The 24,788-nt window shown below is 42.5% G+C and overlaps 2 protein-coding genes across 3 annotated transcripts in view; one reads left to right on the top strand and one right to left on the bottom strand.

The window, feature by feature from the left end:
• The window catches only part of GOPC (golgi associated PDZ and coiled-coil motif containing), a 28,496-nt gene extending 24,483 nt beyond the window's left edge, over window positions 1–4,013 (top strand). For both annotated transcript variants that reach the window (XM_049817999.1, XM_049817998.1), the window contains one exon: window positions 212–4,013. In XM_049817999.1, the coding sequence (XP_049673956.1) occupies window positions 212–330 (119 nt within the window). In that variant the 3' untranslated portion in view covers window positions 331–4,013. The remainder of the gene's footprint in view (window positions 1–211) is intronic.
• A 9,062-nt stretch (window positions 4,014–13,075) lies between these two features.
• DCBLD1 (discoidin, CUB and LCCL domain containing 1) overlaps window positions 13,076–24,788 on the bottom strand; it is a 49,016-nt gene continuing 37,303 nt past the window's right edge. Inside the window, exons 9-15 of the mRNA XM_049818025.1 lie at window positions 24,414–24,544; window positions 22,457–22,604; window positions 22,252–22,368; window positions 20,648–20,738; window positions 19,574–19,623; window positions 17,867–17,986; window positions 13,076–15,475 (exon numbers count right to left, since the gene is read on the bottom strand). Of these exons, the coding sequence (XP_049673982.1) occupies window positions 14,958–15,475; window positions 17,867–17,986; window positions 19,574–19,623; window positions 20,648–20,738; window positions 22,252–22,368; window positions 22,457–22,604; window positions 24,414–24,544 (1,175 nt within the window). The 3' untranslated portion in view covers window positions 13,076–14,957. The remainder of the gene's footprint in view (window positions 15,476–17,866; window positions 17,987–19,573; window positions 19,624–20,647; window positions 20,739–22,251; window positions 22,369–22,456; window positions 22,605–24,413; window positions 24,545–24,788) is intronic.

Raw genomic sequence — 24,788 nt, 5'->3', positions numbered from 1 at the left:
CTGTTGTTGGCTTCTTCAAATACATTGTTTAGATCAGAGAGGTATAGAAACAGTATGACAGGAAAACAGGAACTATGTTCTGCTAAAAACCTATTAGCTCTTATTTTGGTAGTCATTCAGCACACTTCCCAGTTTCTGAAATAAGGCTCACTGATCTGTCCTTCCCAAGATTGCTTCTCTTCCTTAAATAAACTTTCTTTTTAACTTGCAGTGTTTGATAAGAAGCCAAGTATTGATGGACATGAAAATGGAGACCTGGGGAATTCAGTTGAAGCTCCATTAGAAGACACTGCACCCAAATTAGCCCGTTCTGCTGAGTCTTTATCATAAAAACAAACAAACAAAAAATTCAAGTGGACAGATCCCATCTTTGGGAACAATTGATAATCAATATTGACTGCTCCAAGTTGCATATACTAGTGTAGGTTGTAAAAGGATGATTAAATGTCAAAGGGAACTGTATTACTGTTGCCTGAAAAAAAGGCGGTTACCTCAGGGCTTCATTGTGAGCAATTCTAAATGTGGAAAACTGTCTTTTGCGTGACACACAGTAGTTATCTAACACACGGCATGTGAAATGAATTTTCTTTTAATAATAAGCACCAAAGCATGGGATTTCTAAAAAGGATAACCTCAATACATTCAACTTTTAATCTCATTGATGTCCCCATGGAAGTAGAATAAGATGTGGCCAGCTTCATTTTGACCCTTTGATGTTTGAAAGGGATGACTGATGTTCAGTTTGGTGTGAAACAAGCTTTAACTCTACAAGGATGAGGGGGGGAATTGTGCCATTGCCTCCATAAGTTTTGTATTTAGGATTTTTGAACTGTAACTTTTAAAAGAAAGCATATTTTTTTTTCTCAGAATAGTAAAAACCAGAGCTTTTATTTTGAGCAACGACCATCAAAACCCAAATGGGACAGTGGAGTACTTGCTAATCGTGATCCTTCAGCCCATGGTCATTTTATGAGTGAGATTTTTGGCATTGTTTTAATGAATTCACTGCCAATTGTTCCATTTGAAACTTGCTCCAAAAGCATTTAAACAGTATTATGGGGTTTTAAAAGCAAAATTAGTTTAAAAAATACTCACAATTATGTGGACCCTTTGGTATTTTTTTTCTGAGCATCATCAATTTAGTGTTCATTCTTGAATGGATGCGGTTACTGCTAATGTGGAGTGTTTTGAGTTGGTCATCATTAGCTTGACCTTATGAAATGCTGAGTGCTTTTGATGAATACTGAACATACCCATTTCACATTAAAATAATCGTTAAAGAAGTGAAAGTTGAGTGCATAGTACTTTACAGGTGGTGCTCAGAATCATACGGTGTCTGGCCCTATCTGTGTTATGTTATGGCAGTCGTATTAACCTATAATTGTCTTACTGTTGAAACAAAATGTTACTCCTTTTTTAAGAGCAGTGTATCTTAAAATAGCTTTTGATTGGTGTACATCTAAAGGCCCATGGCATGGCTGCAAATGGGAACGCTGAGGATGGTTTCTTGGCCAGTTTCTCATATTCCATTTGTAGATCTTTTGATGAAGTGCAGCCCTCTCCACATGCAAGCCCTAGATTGTAATTGCATTTATTATTTCAGCATGCAGTGCCAGCTTTCCTGTTCAGTGCTCTGCAGGCTGGTAAACTGTAATGTGAAAAGAGAAGATTTTGTACATTGAGAGAGGAACTAATGTGAAAAGACATCTTTGCAAGTGTTACTGTGTAGGATGTACATACGTAAGAAAAAACCTCAAAGGCCTTTAGAGTAACATCAACTACTCTTATGTTCTAAATTGTGATGTAGAACACAGTTACTTGTCTCTCCTAGGAGCACTATATATATATGTTTATAGAGAAAGCCTAAAAATGTATATACTTTATTCAAAGATTTTGCTATTTATAAATCCCTTAACTTCGCTATTTACACAATCGTTTTGTGTGTGTGCGCGTGTGGGCATGAGTTCCACTTACTCAGTGGAATAACATTATTTGGTTCATTTTTTATAATAGTCTTTGTCATACAGCATACTGTAGAAGGTTTTTAAAATAGTCAAAGCTGTACAGTTTTCACCAAACAGAAACTAGTATTTAAAAATAAAGCTGTGTGAAGAAGAAACAGGTCCCCAGGCATGTTTCTTTTTCTGAAGCTTCAGAAACTTGAGGGCACATGGGCTGCATGTTAGCAGATGAATCCACTGCCGTAACTTTGCATCCCGATGTGTGTTTTTCCCACAGTTACTCAAGCAGAGTGCACTCTGAAACTGTCTGTGGCCTGGAACACTCAATGTCCTCTCTGTCAGAAAGGATAGTTCAAAGTAATCAGCTTGTCTTTGCAAATCACTGCTGTACGAAATCTTGCTGCAGTTGTAAGAAATGAGACTTGTCCAACTAGTCTAGTAACTTTTAAAAAAAGCATTAAATTTGCCTACGGTTTCCCTTTATTTGAGGGAAAGGTAACATTTTTAATCTATTTGTTCTTCCTTACGTCTTGGCACACCTTATTTTCCACTTAATGCTTTTGATCAGTTTTAGCCTGAAGTGGGAGAATGTTTTCCTAACGTTCCTTGTCCACCAGTTTCTCATGATGCTATGCTCCTTTCTTCATCTTCTGGAAGCTGCTGGACTATTTCTCTGCTCTTACCTTGTCTGTTTTTAATCTGTATATGAGATCAACAGAAGGAACAATTGCTGAGGAAGATGACTAGGCATAGACAAATCAGGTAGCAGTAAATTATCACCAGATTTCCTTCCCTGCAGTTTTTATAATCTTTGTTTAGAAAGCCCTGAATAGGAGGATTTTGCTCAGACACTACAGTCTGTCTCCATGTACTCCATACTTCCTACCAGCTGATTTAACGTACTGGTTTATTGTAGTCATACTGAGATGCTTAGAGATTAATATTTAAACTGAGAAAAGTTTTGCAAGTTGACATTTCCAGATTCAGTAGACAAATCTGTACTCTCCCCTTTGTCAGTAACTGGAAGACTCAGCCCTGCTGATCCCCAGAGGCTGAATGAATTAGACTTGGAACAATTTCCAAGGAAAGTCAGTATTCCGACTTCATTTTTATTTTTTAAAGTGTAAAATGGTTTACTTGTGTGTGTATATATATTTTTACTTAAAAAAAATAAAATAATATTCTAAAGAGAATTTTGCGATTTTTTGGAGTAGATAATTCCTTGCCTATTAAAAAAGATCTTCAGTGAGACAATTGTATTTTAAGCTAAAGGTGGACAGTGTTTGTTGGTGTCTGGGACCAATGTTAATTAAAAGCATGTAAGTTAAGGAAAGTGCTTTATGGCAATAAATTTAACTCTGATCAAAGGCTGTATGTAGTATTTCCTTTGTAGAACTGTATTCTTGGCAGTGAAGATGGTTTGTATCTGTCTCAACATATGTTAATCTACAATTGTATCAAAAAAAATTCAGGTATTTATTGTATCTGTCCAAACATTATTACATCATGGATTACTCTCACTTCTGTAGCAGATAGAATGTTTTGCAACAAATGTATACATCTAGTTAAGCTGAATATAATATATTTTTATTAGCCTGTAAATAAATATACTCTTCTGCATTGCAGTGATTTCTGCACCTAATTCAGACTGATACTTAATTTTCTTCTGTTTTATATATAAAATACAGACACCTAACCCTGTGTGTGATCTTTTTCTGTTAGCGTGTAGTCCACACCTGGCCAAAGAGCTAATATGAGGAAAACCAAAACTACCTAACATGAAGTTTGACACTAATCCAGTCTTGGCCAGCAATGGTTAAGAGCAAATTACATTTTTAAAAATATAGAGTTATAGGACATGTCTCAAATTTCATTGAGATGCTTTTTCTGCTGAATGTTTTTCAATAAAAGAAAAAAAGGAAATATTTGCAGTGCCTGGCTGTATAATAATACCATAAATATTCTGAAGTCTTTGACTAAGAAGAGCTGTAAAGACCCAGACCTGTCAAAGGAATAAGTCATTTGGGTAAAATTGTGGAAACTACCTTTTTTTCTTTTTTCTATCTTGTTTTTTTTTGTTTTCCATGCATTAGGAAGAATAAGTATATTCTGAGTTTTCCACTGAATTTACAAAACACTTATCTTCATGTTATGATTTTTAGTCTTGATATTAAAGTCTTTTTGTTCAGATTTTCTTTTTTGTGTTTGAAATAATATTTTTTTAAAAAAAAAACCTCTCATCTGTACTTCAGTGGTCATCTTGCCCTGAAGCATCAACTTCATCTGGATGAACAGAGAGCTCAAATGAAAGGTAATGGTACAGTAACTGTGGTAGTAGTATAATTATGGTAATTTAGGATTTATTGAGGATGTGTGAGTAGAGGACTGTGAGGGTAGGAACTGTCTCAGTAGACAAGGCTGAGTCATGTTGGATGAAAAGATGTATAATGCATAATTGGTGAGAGCTAGAACTGCAAGTACTTATTTTTTAGCCCTGTAAAATTTTTAGAAGGGTTTAGATATGGGTGGCTTCAGCAGATGGAAGGAAGAGGGAAAGGAGGGAAAACTTATATTTATTTGAGCTATCTTAAAACAAGCAGAGGATTAGAGGCAGCTATGAATGAAGATGAAAACAGATGGAAAGAGCAGAAAAAAATAATTTTGTCAGCTGGGGTCAAGGAAGATAATTCAAAATTTCTTTGTGGCCCAGTGCCCGACTGAAGGACGTCAGAGGCTGCTCCCAGTGACCGCGGTCACTGAATAGTCCTCTGCATTTTTTTTTCCAGAGATCCACACATGACAGAAAAGAAGAGAAGCACACCCTGACTCAGGATGTGTGTAAGGAGTCCATTTTTGCTGGTTAAAACCTCAGCTCAATGACCTGAAAAGAAAATTATGTGAAATATTTCAAGCTTGCCTTTTGTCCAGAGTGTATCTTTTCCAGTACAAGGTAATTTCCAGTTCTTTAGGAGTCTCACAGAACCAGGAGCTGAGAAGAGGCAAACATGCTGACTTTGAAAGGGAAATACTCGACCTGTTTGGTTTTTCTTTTCTCAACAAGGCAGTTGTTGCTCCTTATGCTCCTGAGTAGCCTTGCCTGACCTGTGTTTTTGCCTGGTGTACCCCTGCCACAGGAGTACTTTGGTGTCTGCTCCTGCCACCCACACCTTGTTCTGCACGGGACACCAACGGAGCTTCTAAGCCAAGTGGCTGAATAAGGCCAAGCGGTATTTTTTCAAGGGTTTTCCCTTTTAGGGGAAAATTGGAGTCGCTCGGGTAAATTTTTCACAGGCTTCACATTGTTTAATTCAATTAGCTGTCAAAATTATTTGGTGTCTCTTTGTCAGCCTTCTGCTTACTGTGCCAACGCTTGTTTCTCCCAGCCGTACCGTGGGGAAGCATCGGAGCTGCCAGTGTTTTGAAGGTTCTGCAGGAAGATGCAGTTCCAGTCCCCCGGGAGAGGTATGTTAGAAGCGCATTGATCCCTAAAAAAGAACCCAGGAAAATGGGTTAAAGTTGTGCTGTGTTTTTTCTTTGTAATTTGGGAGACATCTGGTAACTTTCCTGTTAAATTGAAAGTCTTGAAATCGTTAACAAGCGTATCTGCAAACCTCTATAAGTTGTGTTGATTAAATCTTAATTTTCCTATTAACTGTCTAAATATTTGCACAAATATTACTTCTGTAAAATGGAATAAACCAGATTGGCATGGAAATATTTTTTCTAATGATATTTCATTTGCTGTTGTCCCAAGTGTTTACGTTTGTTTTGAATTTCTTTAAGGGAATGGAAGCATTAATCACGCTGCTGAACTGGAGTGGGTTTGTATTTGGTCCACTGGGCTTACGCTGCTGGAAACATCCTTGCCCTGAACACTTTTCCTTCCGACAAGAAATGGCGTGTCCCTCTTGGAACAACCTGTAGTGAGTTTGCTGCTGTTGACCCTTCCTCGGCTAAAGGTAGGGAAAGAGGGCTGCTGCGGGTTGCCCACGCTGATCTCTTACAGGATCAGAGCCTCTGGGTTATATCCACAAAAGCACCAATTCCTCTTGGTTTAATTTATAATTTATATGGTTGTTTATGTTTCGGTGGGAAGGGATTCTCAATGGGCGCTACGACTTAAACCCTGCAATGGGTACACACCTCAGCTGCTGAGCGTTGGCAGCTTTGGGCTTGGAATGGACTTTTTGTATATGATAAATGGGGATTTTTGAATAGCTGTCAAGTGAGTGTTACTCCACAGTTTCCTATTTATCCAGTGTGACAGTTCAGGTCTTCTGCTAATTTATGACAGACATGGGGTGACATAAGACAATTCAGGGAGCTAGAAGAAATTTTTCAGATCTGTTGTGCTCCTAGAGTGGTCATTTTAAATCCAGGTCACATATTACTAACTTTGAAACTGGTTTTATTTTAAAATGAAAGACGTGGCACTTCTACATCTTAGTAAGTTAATGTGGTTGTCTTGAGTGATCTGGATAAATAGACAAGTGTACTTTGGGCTATCTCAGTTTTATGCTGTTTTCAACACCAAAACTGGTCTATTATTTAGTAATTGCAATTTGCAATCAAAATCCTGGTTTTTAGTGCTAAGTATTTGCATTTGTATTTAGTGCCAAAAGGGGGCAGCAGCTTCCTTCAAATCTTCAGCATTAACGCGACTTGGAGAAACAGAACCTATTGTTTTGTAGGTTGGTTCTTGGGGGTTTTTTTATTTAATTAAAAACAAATAGAAAGACTTTATTCGTGAGAACTATTTCTAGTAACATGTACTCTTAACATAACAAACATCCAGTCTAGTTCACATCCTGTAGCAAGTACTTTGCAGGTGACACATCTTACGATAAAAATTGTCCTCTCTATCAGTGTAGCATATGTACAAGCACACATAAACACAGCCAGTTATAATTTCGTATAGTTCTGGATTCATGGCTTGTTAAAAAATACTTAGATATCCCCATCAATTACATTAAAAATGAGTGCTGTGCTCTCTTACAAGCTCACACCCAAGCAGTGAAATTTTTTATCTTTGTGGGTGGGTTAAGCCTTTCCAAAAGAAGGGACCAAATGTATGAATAAAACATGAAATGAGACATTGGATATGTTTGTAAATGCTCCTGCCTCCACTTTGCCAGTGCCCTTCAATGATGATAAACAACCAGCCTTGTCGCATTCCTGGGTTCTTTGCTGGAACAGAGGTTGCCCATGGTCATGTCAAACTGTGGCAAGGAGAAGTGGAAAAAAAAGATGATGATGATTACGTTTTGCTCTAGTCCAGTTTCAGACAGAAGCATCTTGGTTAGAGAAAAGAGGAAGGTCAGTTCACATTGACCCATCATCACCTTTTCTCTACTGCTGTTGGTTTCCAGTGACCACCAAATGATAGTGCAGTCTCCAAACCCTGTTTGTTGTCGTTAACCAGGTGATCAGTGAACTTGGCAGGGAAATGTTCTGTGGCATAAACTATTTATGTCCTTGATGCTGGTCCTTGTACAGTGACATGATTGTACTATTAATGGGGGGACGGACTGTGGTCCCATCTGTCAAAAAGTAACCTATATGAATGAAATACTTACCGTAAAGGGGTGTCTTTTATGAATCTCATCTGCCAGGTATTTGTAAGATAGTAGGAAAGTTACTGCAGCGTTTTTACCAGAAGCGTGGCTCGCTTTGTGTTGTGGCGTGTCGAAAAAACCTTGTGCTGCCTTTTATGACGAGATGCTGAAAGCGCTTGGCTATCTGTGGAAGAGAATTTGCATGAGCTGTCCACAATCTTTCCGTGTGCACGTATGACTCTGGCATTTCCATATAACAGGCATGCTTTATCCAGGTCACCTTATTCAAATTTTATAAAACTGTCTGTCAGAACAGATGGTGTCACTTAAGGATAAAAAGCTTAGCCATAGATGTGAAGAAAAGCTGCCTCTTCAAGTGAGGTCTGCTAGTTCATCTTAGTCCTTATCACCCCTGTCTTCTGTCCCTGCATGACAGAGGACTTTTTGCCAGTTTGCGATTGGTATTTTCAAAGGCCTTTACATTTTGGGGTGGGCTTGATTTGTTGCTACAGCTCTGGACAAGTGGCAGCATATCTGTGTGTCTCAGTTTGCCCATCTGTGAAATGGTTGCCTGGGTCACAGAAATAAAGATGCGTAAAATACGTTTGTAAAGGCTGAAGTTTCTAATACATGCTCAAGGTGTTAAATAGTTCAGACCAGAGGCTGGGTGATGGATAATGTAACTTACTGTCTTTCTGTGGTCTTTTCTCTCCTTTTTTTATGGCAAACATTGCCACCTTCTCTACTATCTGCCACTTGTCGTGGAGGAGGGCTTCTGATAAGATCCCTGTCACGCGCGGGTCAGGCTTCAGCTATTGCTGTATGTGCCTGTATCGTTTGTATTAAATTGTTCTTGGTGTTTCTTTTAAGCCTAGAATTTTAGGATTACTTTTTTGCCTACCTTCTAGTAGGCAACATACATGTATTTTTAAAGTCTATTATTGTCTGTTGTCATCTGATCTGGCTGGGAGAACGTCACAGGTTTTGAACAATTTGTTATGTTGTAAGTTTTCTTGCTCCTTTTAGTAGCTCAGACTCATAAGAGGAAATGCTGAGTATTCAGGGATACTGTTCCTCTTCAGGCGAGCAGATAATGCAGGTCATCAAAGGGAGCTTTTTCAGTAAGGTCTGTTAAAAAATTTGTGTCTAGTCAAAAGTATGGATTCCTGAGGTCAGTTCAGGGTGGTTAATCAGAACACAAAAGTCTTAGTTAGTCATATATGTCATATATGTTGGCTTATATTTTTTGCTATGCAGAAAAATGATGTTGTGCTTTAACTTAATGAAGTTGTCTCCTTCCTGGATTTCTGTTTTTAATAGCTGTGACCATATAAAAATAAACGGGATGATAATCTTTTGGATGTCACGTGGCAGCTCAGTAGCTGTGTTGCAAGTGTCTGAATAAATAACGAATTAACTCAGCCCAGGACAAGAGGTTACTGAATAACCTCTGCATACTGTAGATGGCAAATGTTTTTCAGGGCTTACGGACATGGGGCCAAGCCTAAACAAATACGGCAAAGTTTGAATGAAAAAGTCTCCAAATTCTCATGTGTAGACTATACAATGAGATACAGAAAGTCAGATGCACAGAAAGTCAGATGCTAGGCGTCCTCCTTATCATGGATAACATGAGTTTTCCCCAGCTAAGGATGTTTTCCCTCTTGTCTTTATCTAGTTTAGAAGTACTTTATCTGGTTTAGAAATACTTTATCTGACTCCTCCTTGCATGTCCTTTATGGATGGTAGGACTGTACCGGGGGCTTCAAAAAAAAGAAGGCCTCAGGAGAGGTTTCTATTTTAAGTTTGAAAGTGATTGTGCAGAAATGGCACCTTCCCTTTAAATAAGCATGTTCCTTGAAACTTATTCTGTCTTCAGTAATTCCTAGGCATTGCCGCTACTTCTTCATAACATTGTTAGTCTTGTTAACCCCACACAGCTATGGCAGGGTAATTTTCAGTATAGGTATCAACACCACTGATGAGTTTGAAATGAAATGATAAATTCTGCATTCATTTACCCCTGCTGCACTACCACAGCAGAGGTTGGAGATCAGTACAAGCTTACGTTATAGCTGACACTGGAAAGAAAAGGCAGTATAGAATTTTTATTAAGGAAAGTAATAAGGAAAAAAGGAATGCAACAACATAACTTTGTCATTCCTTGGGTGCAGACTGATTACCGGCTAGGGGAGCCCTTAAGACACCCATTCACTGAGCAAACCTAACCTGGGTTTGGAGAGAGCGTGAACAGAAGAATACTGATGGATTTCTATGAGGTTTCTTTTCAGTGGGTGCCTGACCCCGCAGGACTGCTGAGAGACCACTGACTCCTTTTTGAGATGTCACAAAACTGTTCATTTTTTTTGCTTCTTGTTACTTGCCCTCCTGAACTGAATTCAAACGCCCTGGAAAAAATTTACCAGCTTGCCTTCCCTTTGGCAAAAGCCAGGACACGGACAAGTAATTGCACTTCATTTAGTTTTTATTGGCTCCCTCAGTGGTGAACTTACATGCATATTTTTTTAAGGTGTTGCTGAAATGCAATGCTACTGTTTTAAGGTCAAAAGATGTTAGTGTAACTTGGTGTAAACAGTGTAATTTGTTATGGCAATAGTGATTCCTTGCTGGGGTTTTTAGATCCCTCAGAAATAGCGAGTGAGTCCTCATGTCAGATGATTGCCACCTGTATTATACGGATACAAAATTGGGGCTTACTGGGGATGTCACAACAGAGCTGACTTGGGGGTTTCCCTTAAACGCTTCTCCCATCCAACAGTGGGTGTAGCTCAGAGGCATGGGCTCTGCCAGTTACTGATACTGGTCACCTGGTTTGCTCTCTGTTGCCCCAAAAGGCTTCTGGTGCCTTCTGCAATCTTCTGCGTGGCCACAGGACCACTTTCCTCCAGTGCAATGGAAATGAGTCCTTCTGGTAATGCGTGCAGGGAGTCTGGCAATGATGGAGCGGCACTGGGGAGCGTGCAGCAATCTTTGCCGTATGTCTGTGTGGGATAGGAGTCTCCAGCACCATGGAAAAACAAATCGTAAGTGTTCTAATGACAACGATCCACCAAAAAGGTAAGCACGGTTACGTCTGTTCCTGTAACGGGGCCTACAGCCTGACATTCCCATCCTGTGTAGGGAATAATTTGTGCCTCAGATGGGGCTCCACTAAAATCTGCCCACAGAGTGGAGAACTGCCAAATGGCAGTCAGTGGGAAAAATCCAAAGAAAGTCTGTATTAAAAACTCAGTCTTCCCGGGTTTTAGCCACATCAGTAATGTAGACAAGCTGTGGGATTCACAACCTGCTTCTATTGGTTGGAATCCAACCTCGTGGGGTTTGTTTAAATAATGAAGTGGGGATCCCTGATTTAAAAACACATAGGTGCTAGAGACACCGGCGTGGCTGCTGCCATGTCAGCTCAGTGGTTCCAATACTCATCAGACGCAGGGTATGCAGGTTGGCCTCAGTGCTTTTCCTGCCTTCCCCCAGTTGTGCAGAGACTGCAGTAGCCAGTGGGCTACTAAGGTGGTTGAGCCCATCCCACGGATGGCGTCTGCAGAGGGCGGTGAGGCCAAATGCTTGATCCGGAGAAAAGCAGTAGAAGAGAGCAGGAGATGCTCTAAGTGAGTGAGTAGGACACCCGTCGAGCTGGGGAAATCCTAGTTCCAGTCTGCAAGTCAAGGACTAATTTTAATCGATTGTCTGTTGGATGTAAAGATTCTGGTAGGTACTAAGGTAGGGTTTAATATCTGATGTTAAAAATCCAGCAACTGAAAGAAATAGGGAAATACTCCTTAGAATTACACTTGATAAGAAAAGAAAAAAAGCATTTGTATTGAGCGTTGGAAAGCTACTCGGCAGAAGAAACAAGAATTTGCAATCTATTTCCTAGTCTAAGGAGGTGAGAGCAAAGAACATTTATATTTTTGCTGTGGTATTTTGGGAACTTCTGTTGTAGTTTTTTTTTTTTGTGAGGTTTTTGTTTGTTTGTTTTTTAAATATAAGGCACCAGCTGGAAATGCAAGCTAAGCCGTCATTTTTGGTTTTCAGCTGTAGGTAGCGTACATCGTCTTTTACACATCCTTACCTCGAGAGCCGCCTTCTTCAATTCCCTTGGTCAGACAAGACACATGCGCAGTAACAGTCCGTGACCCTGTTCCTGGCAAAGTCAGAGCCTTGCTGTCAGCTGCAGCTGGGAGAGGCAGGCTCTTAGTGCTATGATCAGTTAATATTTAACCTTCTTGTGAACTCTGGCTTGGTTTTACTGTTCCAGCCTACTGGGAGTGCCTGCTCAGGAAAGAAGTTTGGTACGGAAACGCTATTGAAAGTCTCCATCGACCAGAGGGTCAGACTCTGCTCTCACACAATCTCTAGAGACGTTGGAGAGAGACCCAGCACTAATGCAGCCCTTCCAAGTGTGCAAATGTCTCAAAATGGTGCATACTCGAACGTTCACTGTGGAAGCAAGATTTTCAAATGTGTGATGTTTGATAAGGCTGCCTGTCTTATACCTGTGACTGGTTTTGATGGTGAGAACAAGCTGGAGTTTGATGTACCAGCATGTGAGAAGCCATTCAGAGGACGAGCATGAGGATGAGCCACTACCACTGGGAAGATTCAGGCAGTCCTCTTTCCTTCCTATACCAGGATTTAGTATCTCCACCACCATCAGGATAGAGAGACTACACAGGTAGGAAGTTCCCTTGCATATCTGCTGCTGGGGTCACTAGAAACTTCCTATTTCCCGGGCCAAGGTGGAGAAACTCAAGGCTTTTGATGTCAACCGCCCTCAGCAGTCACTCAGACGTGAACTGTGAAGCACCATAGCAGTGACCAGGAGCCATGAGCGACTGCAGAGCTGCTGCGCTGCCTCTGTCCCCACCAGCACGGGGCCACTCTGACACAGGGAGGGTGGAGATGTTCGGGGATTTATTTTAAGCCATCTTTCTGCAGTTTTGCAGGGTCTCCTTGGGGAGGGGGGGCACAGGATGGAGGCAAGGTGCAAACTGAGACCCAACTTTTCATTAGGCGAAACCAGCTGTGTTAAGATGGGTTTGAACGGCGGCAGAAATGGGCATGTGCTCCCAAGAACCCTTTGACACTTGCAGCATGCTGCAGATGCGCAAAGCACATGGTAGTGGCATGCAAAAAGATTATTAGAATAGAAGCAGTGTCATCTGCTGCCTGGTCCCGTTGTGCTGCCGCATTACCTAGGTGCCTCGTTAGGCGGGGAATAGCCCTACTGCTTGTTTGTAAAGTGACAAGTCGGGCTAATTAGCTGTGTGGGTGGAGTATTGGTTTCAGGCTCATCAGCAGGGCATCCTCATCCCTTCCTCAATTATACGCATCCAGCGGCGTGTTCGTGGGTGCTTCTTCTCTAGAGCTCATGGACAGAAAAGCCAGGCTAAATGGGGCACTGAGAGAATCTTTTTTTAGCCCGTCACACTGGGGCTGTGAATTGCAGCAGCGCAACTGGCGCTTTTGCAGGGCATAAGGAACGCTGCTTTCTCACCCTGCGGGATATGTGACGAGAGTGGGTGTGCAGCAGTGATCGAGTCACGGAGTTAAGTAGCAGGCCTGTCTGACTGATTTACAAATACCAGTGTTCTTTATTTACACAGACATGTAAACAACAGAAGGTAAACAACACCGCCCAGCTCGGTCTAACAAACAGGCTGCTGCTGTTTCACTTCAGGACCTGAGGTGTTTTAGACATTTCACAGAAACTGTATTGACAGCAAACACAGGAAGGCTACGAGGTTACCTTGACTCTTTCTTCTTTGCACAGGAATCAAATGCACGGTGTGGCAGCGTGAGGGAACGGTACCACTGAGCCCCCAAAACAAGCGTTTGCAAAGAACCCACCAAGAGCTTGCCTTGAGGTCGGATATGGCTGGAGTTAGCAGTGGTTTTGAGTAATATCACTGCAACTAGTCTGTACTCTGACAGCGCTTTCCACCCAAGGATCTGAAAGCACTTTGCAAACAGACCACAGATCTTTGCTGCATCCTTTGCAAATTTTTGCCAGTTTACACGCAAGGAAACGGAGGGCCTTCAGATAGCGACTTTCCCAGAGCTCAGGTTTTACTAGTCTCGTTTCTCAACCTTGTGCTTTAAATATAGCACCATTCTTCCTTCCCAGAAGTATATTGCTTCTTGACGATTTAGGACAAGCTTTCGAATTCAAAGTGGCGCTCGAAGCACCGCAGGTAGAACAGCAGCGGACGGTCCCAGTCGCTACCAGAAGCTGTTTTGCTTCAACAACGCCTCTGCTGAAAGAGGAGCCAGCTACTGTGCGATACATTGCACCTTTCCCCACGCTTTTTCAAGTTTGTCCAAAAACAGAATTAAGGGTAACGTTAGCTGCAAAAGAAAAACTATTTGAAAACAACTGTGCTGATCTGCTGTCTTGCAAATTTAACTGCAACAGTAAGCCATACACACACTGTGTTTTACTCAGTCAAAATATTTCAAATAGAAATGTTACGCTAAACTTGCAAGACAGAAAAATACCTAGTGGAGCAGTGAAGAATTCGGGAAGTTTGCTGCTTTGTGCCAAGGAACAAATTTCCTTATAGGTTAGCAGAAAAGCATCAGCTAGGGCTTGAATGGGATTTAATTCTCAGCTGTAAATTCACATTTTGGTTCCACACACATTTCCTGGAAAAAAACCCAGCGTGACAGGTGTTGGGTTTGTGGTTTGTTGTTTTTTCTATTGCAGAGTGATCGCTGTGGCTTGAACCCAAAACTGGTTTCAGCCTTTCTACCTGTTTCTAATGTGAATAGCAAGTTAGACAGGCTCAGCTCATATGCTAGGTCAAACTCAAGCATGTAAGAATTGCTGCTAAAAAAGCAGCCGGGAAGGTGGATTTGAGCACAGTATTTAAATGCTCAGCTGCCTTCTCTTGTGCACATTATGCTTCAAGTAGTTTTACTTCTTCTACCCTCCCAGTAAGAACTACAGTGATGCCCTATCTTCAGTTATCATAGGAAAGGAGATTAACGACCACAACCGTAAGATACACCATTTACAGCTGCCAGTACAACAGCAGGTAAAATAAAGACGGAGAAGGAGGCCCGTTTTTCTTAAATAGGCTTTTCTGCAATCCTTTCAATCCCCCAGGTGAAAAGGAAACTTAAGAAATTCTCCTTAAATAAAAGCTATGTACAAATTGCACACGTTGCAAATGGAGCACTGAGATCAGTTACAGAAAATAAGATGTACAGTCTTCACTGATAACATCTCTCTTGCTATAAACAGCGATAAACAGCATATGCTTTCTTCAGATGTCAGAACCCAGCAAGACTGCAATATTATGTACACAGGGCTTGTTTGCCTTCTGCCTCCCGCAGCAGAGTCCCTCCAAACTCTGTTTTCGCTTCAGAAAGCTGTGCAGCGACGTTCCCGCGCACCGCGTCTCTCCTGCTCGGCAGATCACAAGAGAGCTGTCATTGCTGTCTGGCTTATTGGTTTTAGGCAGTCTCTGGGCGTTGAGTAACCCTCGCTCCCGAGGGCGCTGGGCTGAGGTTTCTGGTAGTCCGTGCTGTAGCTCACGGAGGTCAGAACACCGTTAACTTTGGGTTTGTCGTAGTTTATGACACTCTGGGGTGTCTGATAGTCTCCGTTCCTGTTATCGGTCTTACATGAACTAGGGAAGCTGCCGGCAGAAAGGGAGTGTTTCTGAGATGAGACAACAGGTACGTTGTAGCCGTTTTCAGAGGGGAAGTTGTTTTCTCTTGTTACGTGCCGCTCTATGATGGGGGTGGCATATTCGGGCTCTTGGCTGGTCAGGGGCAGAGCGTATTCGTGCCGGTTAGCTCTGTGCGGACAGTGGTAGTGGTTTTCGAACTCTGAACTCCCCCTTCTTCCCTCGTCTTTGGTGTCCATGGGTCGAAAAGTAGATCCTTTCCGTGTTACCGTCCCAGTCCCGATCATGAGAGGCTGCTGATAATCTAAAAGGAAGGACGAACTGCTCAATACTTATGCATAGGTAGGTATTTTATGTTGAAAAATGGCTCTGTTATTGTTTCAAACGTGTGGCTATCAGGGATGTGAGACAACCTTTCCCCAACGCTGGTCCTGTAAGCTCCTTCAGTGAGCAAGCGTTGCAGAAGGTTGCTCTTCCACGGAGGAACTCCAACCTGCCACCTCTTTTCCTACTGCCTCCCTCCCTTTCCCAACCCACCCACCCAAATAAATTAACATCGTTTCTGGAGTACACTCAAAAGCCCTAAAAAAAGAGAGAAGTCAACAAAATATTAGCAACAAACTGGACAAAGGACATTGCACGAAGATCCACAAAGGCGAAGTTCTCCAAAACGAGTGTTCTACTTTTGGAACAATTAAAATGCCCGGAGGAGTCTTAACGAGCCTGACCAAGCGCTGGCTTTATTTAAAAGGCATCTCGCAGTAGCTGAGTGACAGGAAGGATGAAGTTAGGCGGAACAGCAGCCAAGAGAGTCAAGGGAAGTGTGAAACGCGCTAAGCCAGCTCAGCGCTGCTGCGGGCGCGCGAGGGGGGACCAGCCGTGGGAGGAGAAGCGGGACCGGCGCTGCCGGCGGAACCGGACGGTCGTCCCAGTCAAGGGGGACAGCGGGGACGGAGCTGGGGGTGGGTGAACGGCCCGAGCAGGAGCAAGGAGCGAGATGGAGGAAAGGCGGCCTCCAGAAGCGTGGTGTTTGCACCTCTAGTCGAGGCAGCTGCCAGGCTGAAGAAGGAGATCTGGACTAAAAGGGTTTTCAAAGAAATCCGGTAAAACTATTATGAGAAAATTCAGCGTTCTAGCTTTCTCACTTTGGTGCTAGTGACAATCTCTTACGGATGCATACGGTGGCCTGAACAGCTCTAGTAAATGACACTGCTAAAGTATCATGTTTTGATGCAGGCGTGAAGAAGTTAGCTCAGTTTCTGTTCTGGCATCGTGGTTCATCTGACATGAGCGTCGAATTCGATCCCATATGTCCTGTGAATCTTTTTGGCAGTTCCTGGCTACGTCCCAAACTTCAGCATGTAGGGTGAAGGTGTTATGATATTTCACTAAGTAAGGGGTGCAGCTCTCCCCAGCGTCGCTGCCGCCATCCCCAACAATCTCCCTCGCTCAGGATGAAGCATCTCGACTTGCTCCTGGCTGCCTTTGGGAACCAGCAGGCAGCTGGGGATTCGAAGGGAGGGAATTTCATGGAGCACGTTAAGCTGTATGCGAGTTGAGCGCTCTCTGCGATTAAATTTTTAAATGGCACATTTCTGGGCTGCGTTCAGATTTTTATTTTGTGTTTCTTATTTTTAAGGAGACTGTAGGTGAATTGCTAAGGCTGGGGAGCTGCCTGGCCAGGCTGAGAGTTAAGACTTCCCACAAACACAGCAGGAGTGGAGGACAGAGAGAGCAGAGGCTCCCCAGGCATGGCCGGGGGGGGGGGGGGGGGGCAGATAACTGTGATTTGTGAGCAACCTTTATTCACTCCCTTTCCTTCGTGAAATAAAACTGCTTTATAGGTCTCTGCATATTTATATTGAATGTTTCTGAAAAGGATTGAAACCATCTTTGAAAGATATCCAGGGTAGCACCATATGGAATTACAGTAACCATCCATTTGGTTTTTAAATGTGTTTGCCAAATGCATTGGAGAAATTCTAAGGAATTTCTAAGGTCTGGAGGCTGGAAACAGCAAATTAATCTTTCTGGAAGATTGCTGATCACTGATCCCATGAAATGGCTGGTCTGACTAGCCTCTCCAGACAGACTAAACTAGGCAGGGATAAGATGTGCTAAGAGGATGAATTAAAAAAACCATCCCTGTGGGATCCAAATAGCACTGATGCGGGGATTTGCTGTATCCAAACAGTGACCTGGAGCCAAGGTAGCACAGGAGAGAAGCACTGTGGCTGGTTTTTTCCTTCCATCTCATCTACCTGCTTCCACTATCTCATCTCCAAAATAGTTCGGGCACCAGGAAAGCTGCACAGGGATCTTGGCACAACTTCCAGCTGGGTGTGAAATCCCACCACAAACCAACTAAGCAGTTTTTCTATTTGCTCAGCAGCAGGGGGCTTTATGTTTTGTTCCATTTCCAGAGACATTTGCGTTTAAATCGAAACACGAAAATTAGTCAGCCGAGGCAAACTGTCCTATCCTAGGCACGTTCTTGCAGTGCATCCATGCCTGAGTGCCTTCCACAGTTACCTTCAGCTTGTGACTATTTCAGAGTCAGGAAATCCTTCCCAACAACTCCAAGAAAAAATTTCCAACATAGCTTGCATGAGAGCTGGAGCTTGTAACATTGCCAGCCCATCCCTCTCTGTTACCTGCTCTGCGTGCAGAGCAAAATGAATCCATTGCATGTTACCTGCCATGTCACTGGTGACCAGATCTAGTTTTTGAGGTGTCTCCTTCTCATTATTATAGCTGATGGTAAATTCAGTTGACTGATGTCTGGTGAAGGGCTGCTTGATTTGTTTCCAACAACCTATGAAAAAGATATAAAAATAGAAGGCTTAGCAGCAAGTTAAATGCTCACAATCAGAAGACTTACCAGAAAGTTTAAGTTTTGGTGTACTCATTGCTGTCAATATATTAACAGCAGCTTGTTAACAAGCTTTTCTTGTTAAAAAGCAAGACTAAAATGGGCTGTTTGTAAAAAAAGCCCCCTAAATTTGGAGGGTGAAAGGGAAAAAGTGAATCATCAACTGGGATTTCCAAGTGAAAACAAAACTTTATAGAGGACTTTCTTGGCAAGAAGGGCTCAAACACTGTAGGTGTCTGCAGTGATGCCTTAAAGTGTATCAGAAAAATACCAGCTTTAAATCAGTTACATGTTTTGCCATTGCGTATGTGGCAAAAATAATGCTTAAAATTTCTTTTTTTTCAGTAGACTAGTACGGCTTCCATTTCCTTGATATCTGAGCACCTGCACTCGTCAATTAATTTGTTCTCACAACATCCTTGTCAGACAGAAAAGAAAAAAATCCACAGTGTCAGGCACTTGCCTGGAGCCTGCGACAGGAGGTCTGCGGAGAGTTGGGTTCAGCTCCCAGCTTTCCAAGTCCCAAGCCTGGGTCATGAGGGCTTAGGAGCTTGATTTATGAAGCACGCACGCAACAAATGAACTGACTGGGTAAGAGGCTATCTCCAATTTCTTGGGATTTGTCCTCATTAGCAAGTGAGAAAGGATTATGATGTGACCTTGAAAAATCATATTAGCAAATATGATGTTAAGTACAAATTAATTTTCTAATGAGGGCAAGCTGCAGTGGGTAACAGCATTCCTTTCACTGACGTCAGCATCTGTTGAGGGATGAAATTTCGGAGCTGAGCTATTGCAAGGCACTTGTCAAGAGACATGTGAATTGCTTAGTGGTTTCTTTTTTTATGGAAAGCTGCGATTCAGAAGGATATTCCTCTATAGAGTTGGTTGGCCAGGAAAAACAGCTAAACCCCAACTTCCAAGCTGACAGGAGACCACACTCTAGAAAGCATTCTTGAACAAGACAAAGAATATACTTCACCGGAGTTTTGCAGGCATCTCCTAAAGCAGAGTCCTCAAGCCAACCCCCTATATTCAGATTTTACACACAAAGTACAATTCAGTAGTGTTAGGCTTTACAAATACAGCCCCAACCAGGGAGGGCAGTGAGATGGAAATATTAAAGCCATAAAAAATTATTAGCCCTTGCTCTCTTAGAGAAAGGCAATCCCCTCTGCTGTGGGGAAGAGAAAAGGAAAGCAGCCGTTTTCTGCAAAACAGGTATTTTGGAGGAGGGAAGGAAAGGGAGGGCACCTGGGAGCACTCTTACATGCTAATTTATGCACTCTGTATAACAGATCTTTTGCTAATTGCCTTTCCATCATAGAAACCAAATTATATTGTTTCTTTGGGCACTGTGCTAGGATGACACCGGTGGGACTATCATTTGCCGTTTCCCTTGTATGAAGAGGTGAATTTGAACGAGGAAATGTGGATGCTATTTCATAAACATTTCATGCTTAGTTGCATAAACCCCTTCCTGTCGGCTCAATGGACAGGACAGGAGAAGGTGCACGATTCTCCACTAACCTGATTTCTGAGCACTGGATAATCCGTAAGAAAGTCCTTTGGCTTCTCGCCTGCGGGGAGAAGAAAGCATTTATAAACATCTGCGCACAGCATTTCAGCTTCATGCCTTAGCTCCAGCAGAAAGAGCCTTTGTCTTTAGCAGCTAAGGACGACGCTTCACTTTTGAGGTCTTAGAGGCTGGTGTCTACTGGCACGTAAGGTACGCAAACCAGCGTTTTGCCGTTTCGTTTTTCCCCATCCATATGCAAGTTGTGAGTGCTGGTGTTCAAATTTCTTGTGTCTGGCACTCATCGATTTGATTTGTCCATGTCTATATGTGTCACTCTAGGTAATGTTTTGTGTCTGCTCTTCTGAATTCTTTGGCTAGTTTATAGGTTTACTGGGAATCCCGGACAGAGCTGGGTACCGCTAGTGATGGAGCAACATCACCAGAGCATTGCTTATACTTCCAAATACCCGTGGGCTGACAGAAGCATTTCCAGGCTCTACAGGGAAGTGCAGGTTCATACCCATGGACATCTAGCAAGAATCCCAGTTAGCAGTGCTGCTTCCCTTGTGAAATGAAGTGGCTTGGGTTTAGCTGCTTACCAGCGTGTGTGTGTGCAAGTCCTCACACCTGGGCTCTGCTTTCAGCCTGCCAGGTGAAGTGCTCTGACTTACAGGACTGGGAAGCAGAAACACAACAGGAGGGAAATAAAAGCGAATGATTCAGATAGATAGCTCAAATCCTCCCTTCACTGAATTTTTACTTGGCTTTGGTGTGGAAACTATTCTGTCTTCGATTGCTTTACACCTTAGTATTTGTGGGTATATGTAGGCTGAAGAGTTATATTGGACTGTAAGTTGGGGTGTGCAGTTCTGACCTGCTTTACCTTCGTTTTTGTCCAGTTAGGGGAGACGTACAGTAAGAAATACAATTTACAGAGACACGACATGAGGTCTACCTAAAAGGAAGACTGCCGAACAGGATCAATTTCTAGCTCCCTGGTAAAGAGGCTCTGAAAGAAGGCACGTAGTTGGACGTGCTAGCTAGGTGGCCACAAATGCCTCCTATGACAAAAGCCAGTATCTTACTTGCGTAGGGCTGCACAGATACAAATTCCAGAGAACAGGAACAGACACAGCACGATGAAGATGGGGACGATTATAGCTGTAAGCGTTAAGCCTGCATGAGAAAAAAAAAAAAAAGGATAAAAGTTTATAAGGCAAATTACTCTGAAGCTGGTAATTTTTACTACAGAGAATACAGCAAAAGGCAGATAATCTTGCAGGAATGCTCCTTGTAGGAGAGCGTGAAAATGTAGGACTTTAAAACTGCAAGACCACTCCTCAGCCATACTTGGTTGCCACATACCTATGTGGAACAGTGTTGAGATGAAAGAGTTACATACACTTTCTCAAGGCTGATGCTTGACTTAACCACTGTATGCATACTTAGAAAGAGCACTTCCTTCTTATTGCCTTATTTCTAGGTAACTTTTAAAAAGCTACTTACTCACTCCATTTTCAGTTGCTTATAAAACTGCCAAATGAGGCTGCAATTTTACATGCCAAGTATCTGGCTCATGCTGAACCGGTTGAAACATTTCAGTCAAAATAGTTCAAAGGTTTCCAGGAGTGGAGCTAGGGAAAAACCTGCTTAGCCCCTGGTAAATTCTAACACAACAAGGTTTAGTGCAGGGATTTGAAAATTAGCAGTGGGGTGGCTCTTGTGTCAGAAGTGCACCATTCGCTATTCCTACAGACACTTACCAGGCTGTGAGAATAAGGTAGTACACGTGTCCATAGGGTATTTACAATTTAGCAGATGAAATCTCAGTAGATTTCATTTTCAGTGAATATGGATACAATTTACCCATACCGCTGCACAGATGAACTGAGCTTGCTCTTGGCAAGAGCAATGCAGTTTTAGAGGAGCTTTTTTTCTTACGGTGATTGCTTCTTATAACCAGGGTGTTGGTTTTTTTTACAGAGACATTCCTACAACTATCAGCTACCTAATGGGTAGCAGCATTTAGTGTAGTGGGTCTGGTAATTCCTGTCTGGCTATGCGTCCACTAAACAGTCGGTATAAGCAAAAATTTTGTTTGCTTTTTAAGATCTAAAAAGTTGGCTCCACAACATTGAAGGATGAAGACTGCAAATTCAGGGAGAAGTATGCAAACGAAGGTTGTCCGAGCCCCCCTGAACACAGGCAGTATGGAGAAGTATTTAGTTAGGCAACCGTGCGCTACTAGACGCTGCTTGGAGCTGGGGACCTGCTCTGGGGGGAGTCATGGTTGTGTAGAGAGAAGGTAATTTTTGTGAGACCACTGCCTCATGTATTACAAAAGTTATAAAATTATAGGAAGAGGGTGAGAAAGAGCTCCTCCAAAAAATGCTGATGAGTGCTCAGTATAGTCCTTTGAGCCACCTACCAAGCATGGCAAATAAAGCAATATGACAGGGAAACCAAAGCCTGATGTTTCACACATCAAGGAAAACTAAGGCTTTCCATCTCTTTCTGTGCCTTAAGACAGAAAGAACCTATGCTCCTCCCTCTTCTCTCTATCGTTCACCTTTAATCAAGTCTGAAGGGAAAATAAAAGTTTTGGTTTGTGAGAGAGCTGAAAGTTCCCTCAGGCTGGGCTGAAGACATGATTGCATCCTAGAGAAAGTGCAGCGCTAGGTAGCGTTACCCAAGTTAGTTTCTTCCGATGGGATGGGCTCCGTAACAGTCCTGTCTTCCTTTCCAAGGGAGGTTTCCGTGCTCTGACTCGGTTTCTGCCACATTGAATGCGTAAATGAACTATTAGCTGCAAAAGAGAAGGGAGCATCAGTGGCGCTGTGGTAGCACAGGGGCTTTGGAAGCACCGTGCCCGGGGAGTGCTGCTTACCCCATACCTTGCATTATTCGACAACCCATCAGCTCAAGCTTCAGTGCTATTCTTTGGTTCCAAGTTTGAGGGATAATTCGCACGTAGCGGGCCACTATCGGAGGGATGAAGTTATTGCGTACTATGTCACCGGAGTTGGAGTTCCCTTGGAATACCTGCAATGAAGCATCAGCACGTTGTTTGCTCCGTTTTAAAAGTCTCTTTCTTCAAAGTGCTCCTGACATCCAACTTCAGACTTTGTCATTATCCTAAAACTAAAATATATTGATAATCTGGGATGCAGCCACAAGATTTCTGGAATTGAGACCTCTGGAAAGAAATAATCTTTTTAGTTCTGACAGATATCGCATTTTGCTGTTAGCTCAGAGAAGAAAGATTATCACTGTTTCAACGCTGTGTAATTTCTAGTTAATGTATGCTGGTATAATGATATCATTTTTGATTTAATAGCACCGCAGCACCCTTACTTGGGCAACAGGGGATAAAAATGTAAAAAGAAAAAATTGAAGTGAAATATTTCTAGATATTTTAGTAAAATGGTCAGTTTTCTGTATCAAGCTTGAGGAGCGACTATTAACTACATGGTTGTGTCTCCTTTTCTGTATTTCCCAGAATCAGTTCAGCCTGTGTGCAGAATAGTAGTCCTTGCAAAATTAGTTCTCGGAGATGCTTCAGCATGATCTAGGAGAACTTAAAAGCCCGATGAGGTAGGGAAGTGAGCTCAGCATATCTTAGATAAAATGCTAGGCCACATGGGGTTTTGATGGGACAGGTTTTTGTCATGCACCTTAGCTGAAACTAAGATCATATATAGTAATTTAGTAAGATTATTTGTATATAGCAAGTCATTGTGGAAAACTGCAAACCCACAGATTTTAAATAGCCTTCACAGCTCAGCCACTACTAGGTTGATTTGTCGCTTGTTGGGCCAACACCCCTCCAGTTTAACGTTTGAAAAATATTAAACCAGTTAACATTGTGCAGTGAAATTCCTTGCCATACAAGCTAAGAAAATTGGAGCTAGTAGGAAATCTCTCTACAGCTCTACCAAGTTTTTAAAAACTGCTGTCAGGAGTGAGGACCGGGTAGAGCCTTATCCTGGGGCAAGCTGAGCTCCCTCGGAAATGATGAGTGAAGGTCTGACTTTGAACGCTGGCGGGGGCAGGGAGGGGGGCTTTGGGGTTTCTTTTTTCTGTTTGAAAGGAAACTTGAGGTTTTCAGGGGAAAATGTCAGACGAACCTGTGCAGCACATCCTTTGTCTGCAGGAACTAGCTGCGCTGCTTTTATCTGTTACTTGTTAAAGTCGCTCAGAGTCTGTGAAAGCTGTTGTGCGGACAGGTATTGTGGTGCAAGAGCATTTATTTTACGTCCAGTTAAAATCCTAACTGACGTAGGCTGTGCCCACTTGTGGTCAGCGAGGGGCAGGGAGCGGTGCAGTCCCTGGTGACTGTAAGAGAGCCCGAGCAGAAGCTGGGTCCACGGGCACAGCTCCACCAGCAGCGCTGTGCCTTCACCCGAGCCGGTTGTTTCACTCGTTGGGGGGCTGCATTTCACCATCCCGCTGCATCTGAAGCCGAATCTCAGCTTTGCTGGTGCCGTACCGACCAACGCTTCTGCGCTGGTACAGCGTTCCTGGCACGGGCAAGCGCCGAGCTGAGCTAAGGCTTGCCCAAACAGCCTGTTGTACAGCTTTAATTAATGTTTTTTTTAAAAAAAGACGGATACAGACATACACATGCCTCCCTGTGTGTGTCTCACAACTTCAGCGAGCCCTGGATAACTTCCTTGTTTCTACAAGCTCGCTATCTACTCCATGGCCGTAAATTACCCTGGTGAAGACAACCCAAGTCTAGACAAGTCTGAAACTCCTAATCATTCCTGACAGTGAAAGCCTGCCCTTCAACGTCAAGGCAGCGAACACATTTTTGCTCTGTGTTTTCCTACCCCTCCTACTTTCCCTTACCTTTTCTTCATTGCTCAGAATCCCTTTGTAAGTTCTCCATTTCGAGTTGTTATTTTTGTAGTTCATCGTAAATGTCTTCACGTAAAAGTTGAAATTCATCACCGTGGATCCAGAACCAGTGGTCTTAATCCCTTTTAACAAAATGCAAAAAACGTTTTCATTTGTTAGGTGTCTGTTTTAAAGGAACATTTTCAAATGCAAACACAGAAGCCAAAACAATTTGGAGAACTTTGCCCTCAAGGTCTTAATTTATTTTTCAAACTATATTGGAATTGAGTTTAAAAGTTGGGTGAAGAGTGGAAATCAGTTTTAAATTGTGAATTTAGAGCAATGGAATTTTTAACAGAGCCCAAATTAACGACTCCAAAAATGATA

Source organism: Accipiter gentilis, chromosome 15, assembly GCF_929443795.1.
Source record: "Accipiter gentilis chromosome 15, bAccGen1.1, whole genome shotgun sequence".
Lineage (NCBI taxonomy): Eukaryota > Metazoa > Chordata > Aves > Accipitriformes > Accipitridae > Astur > Astur gentilis.
This window is presented reverse-complemented; position numbering and strand designations above follow the sequence as displayed.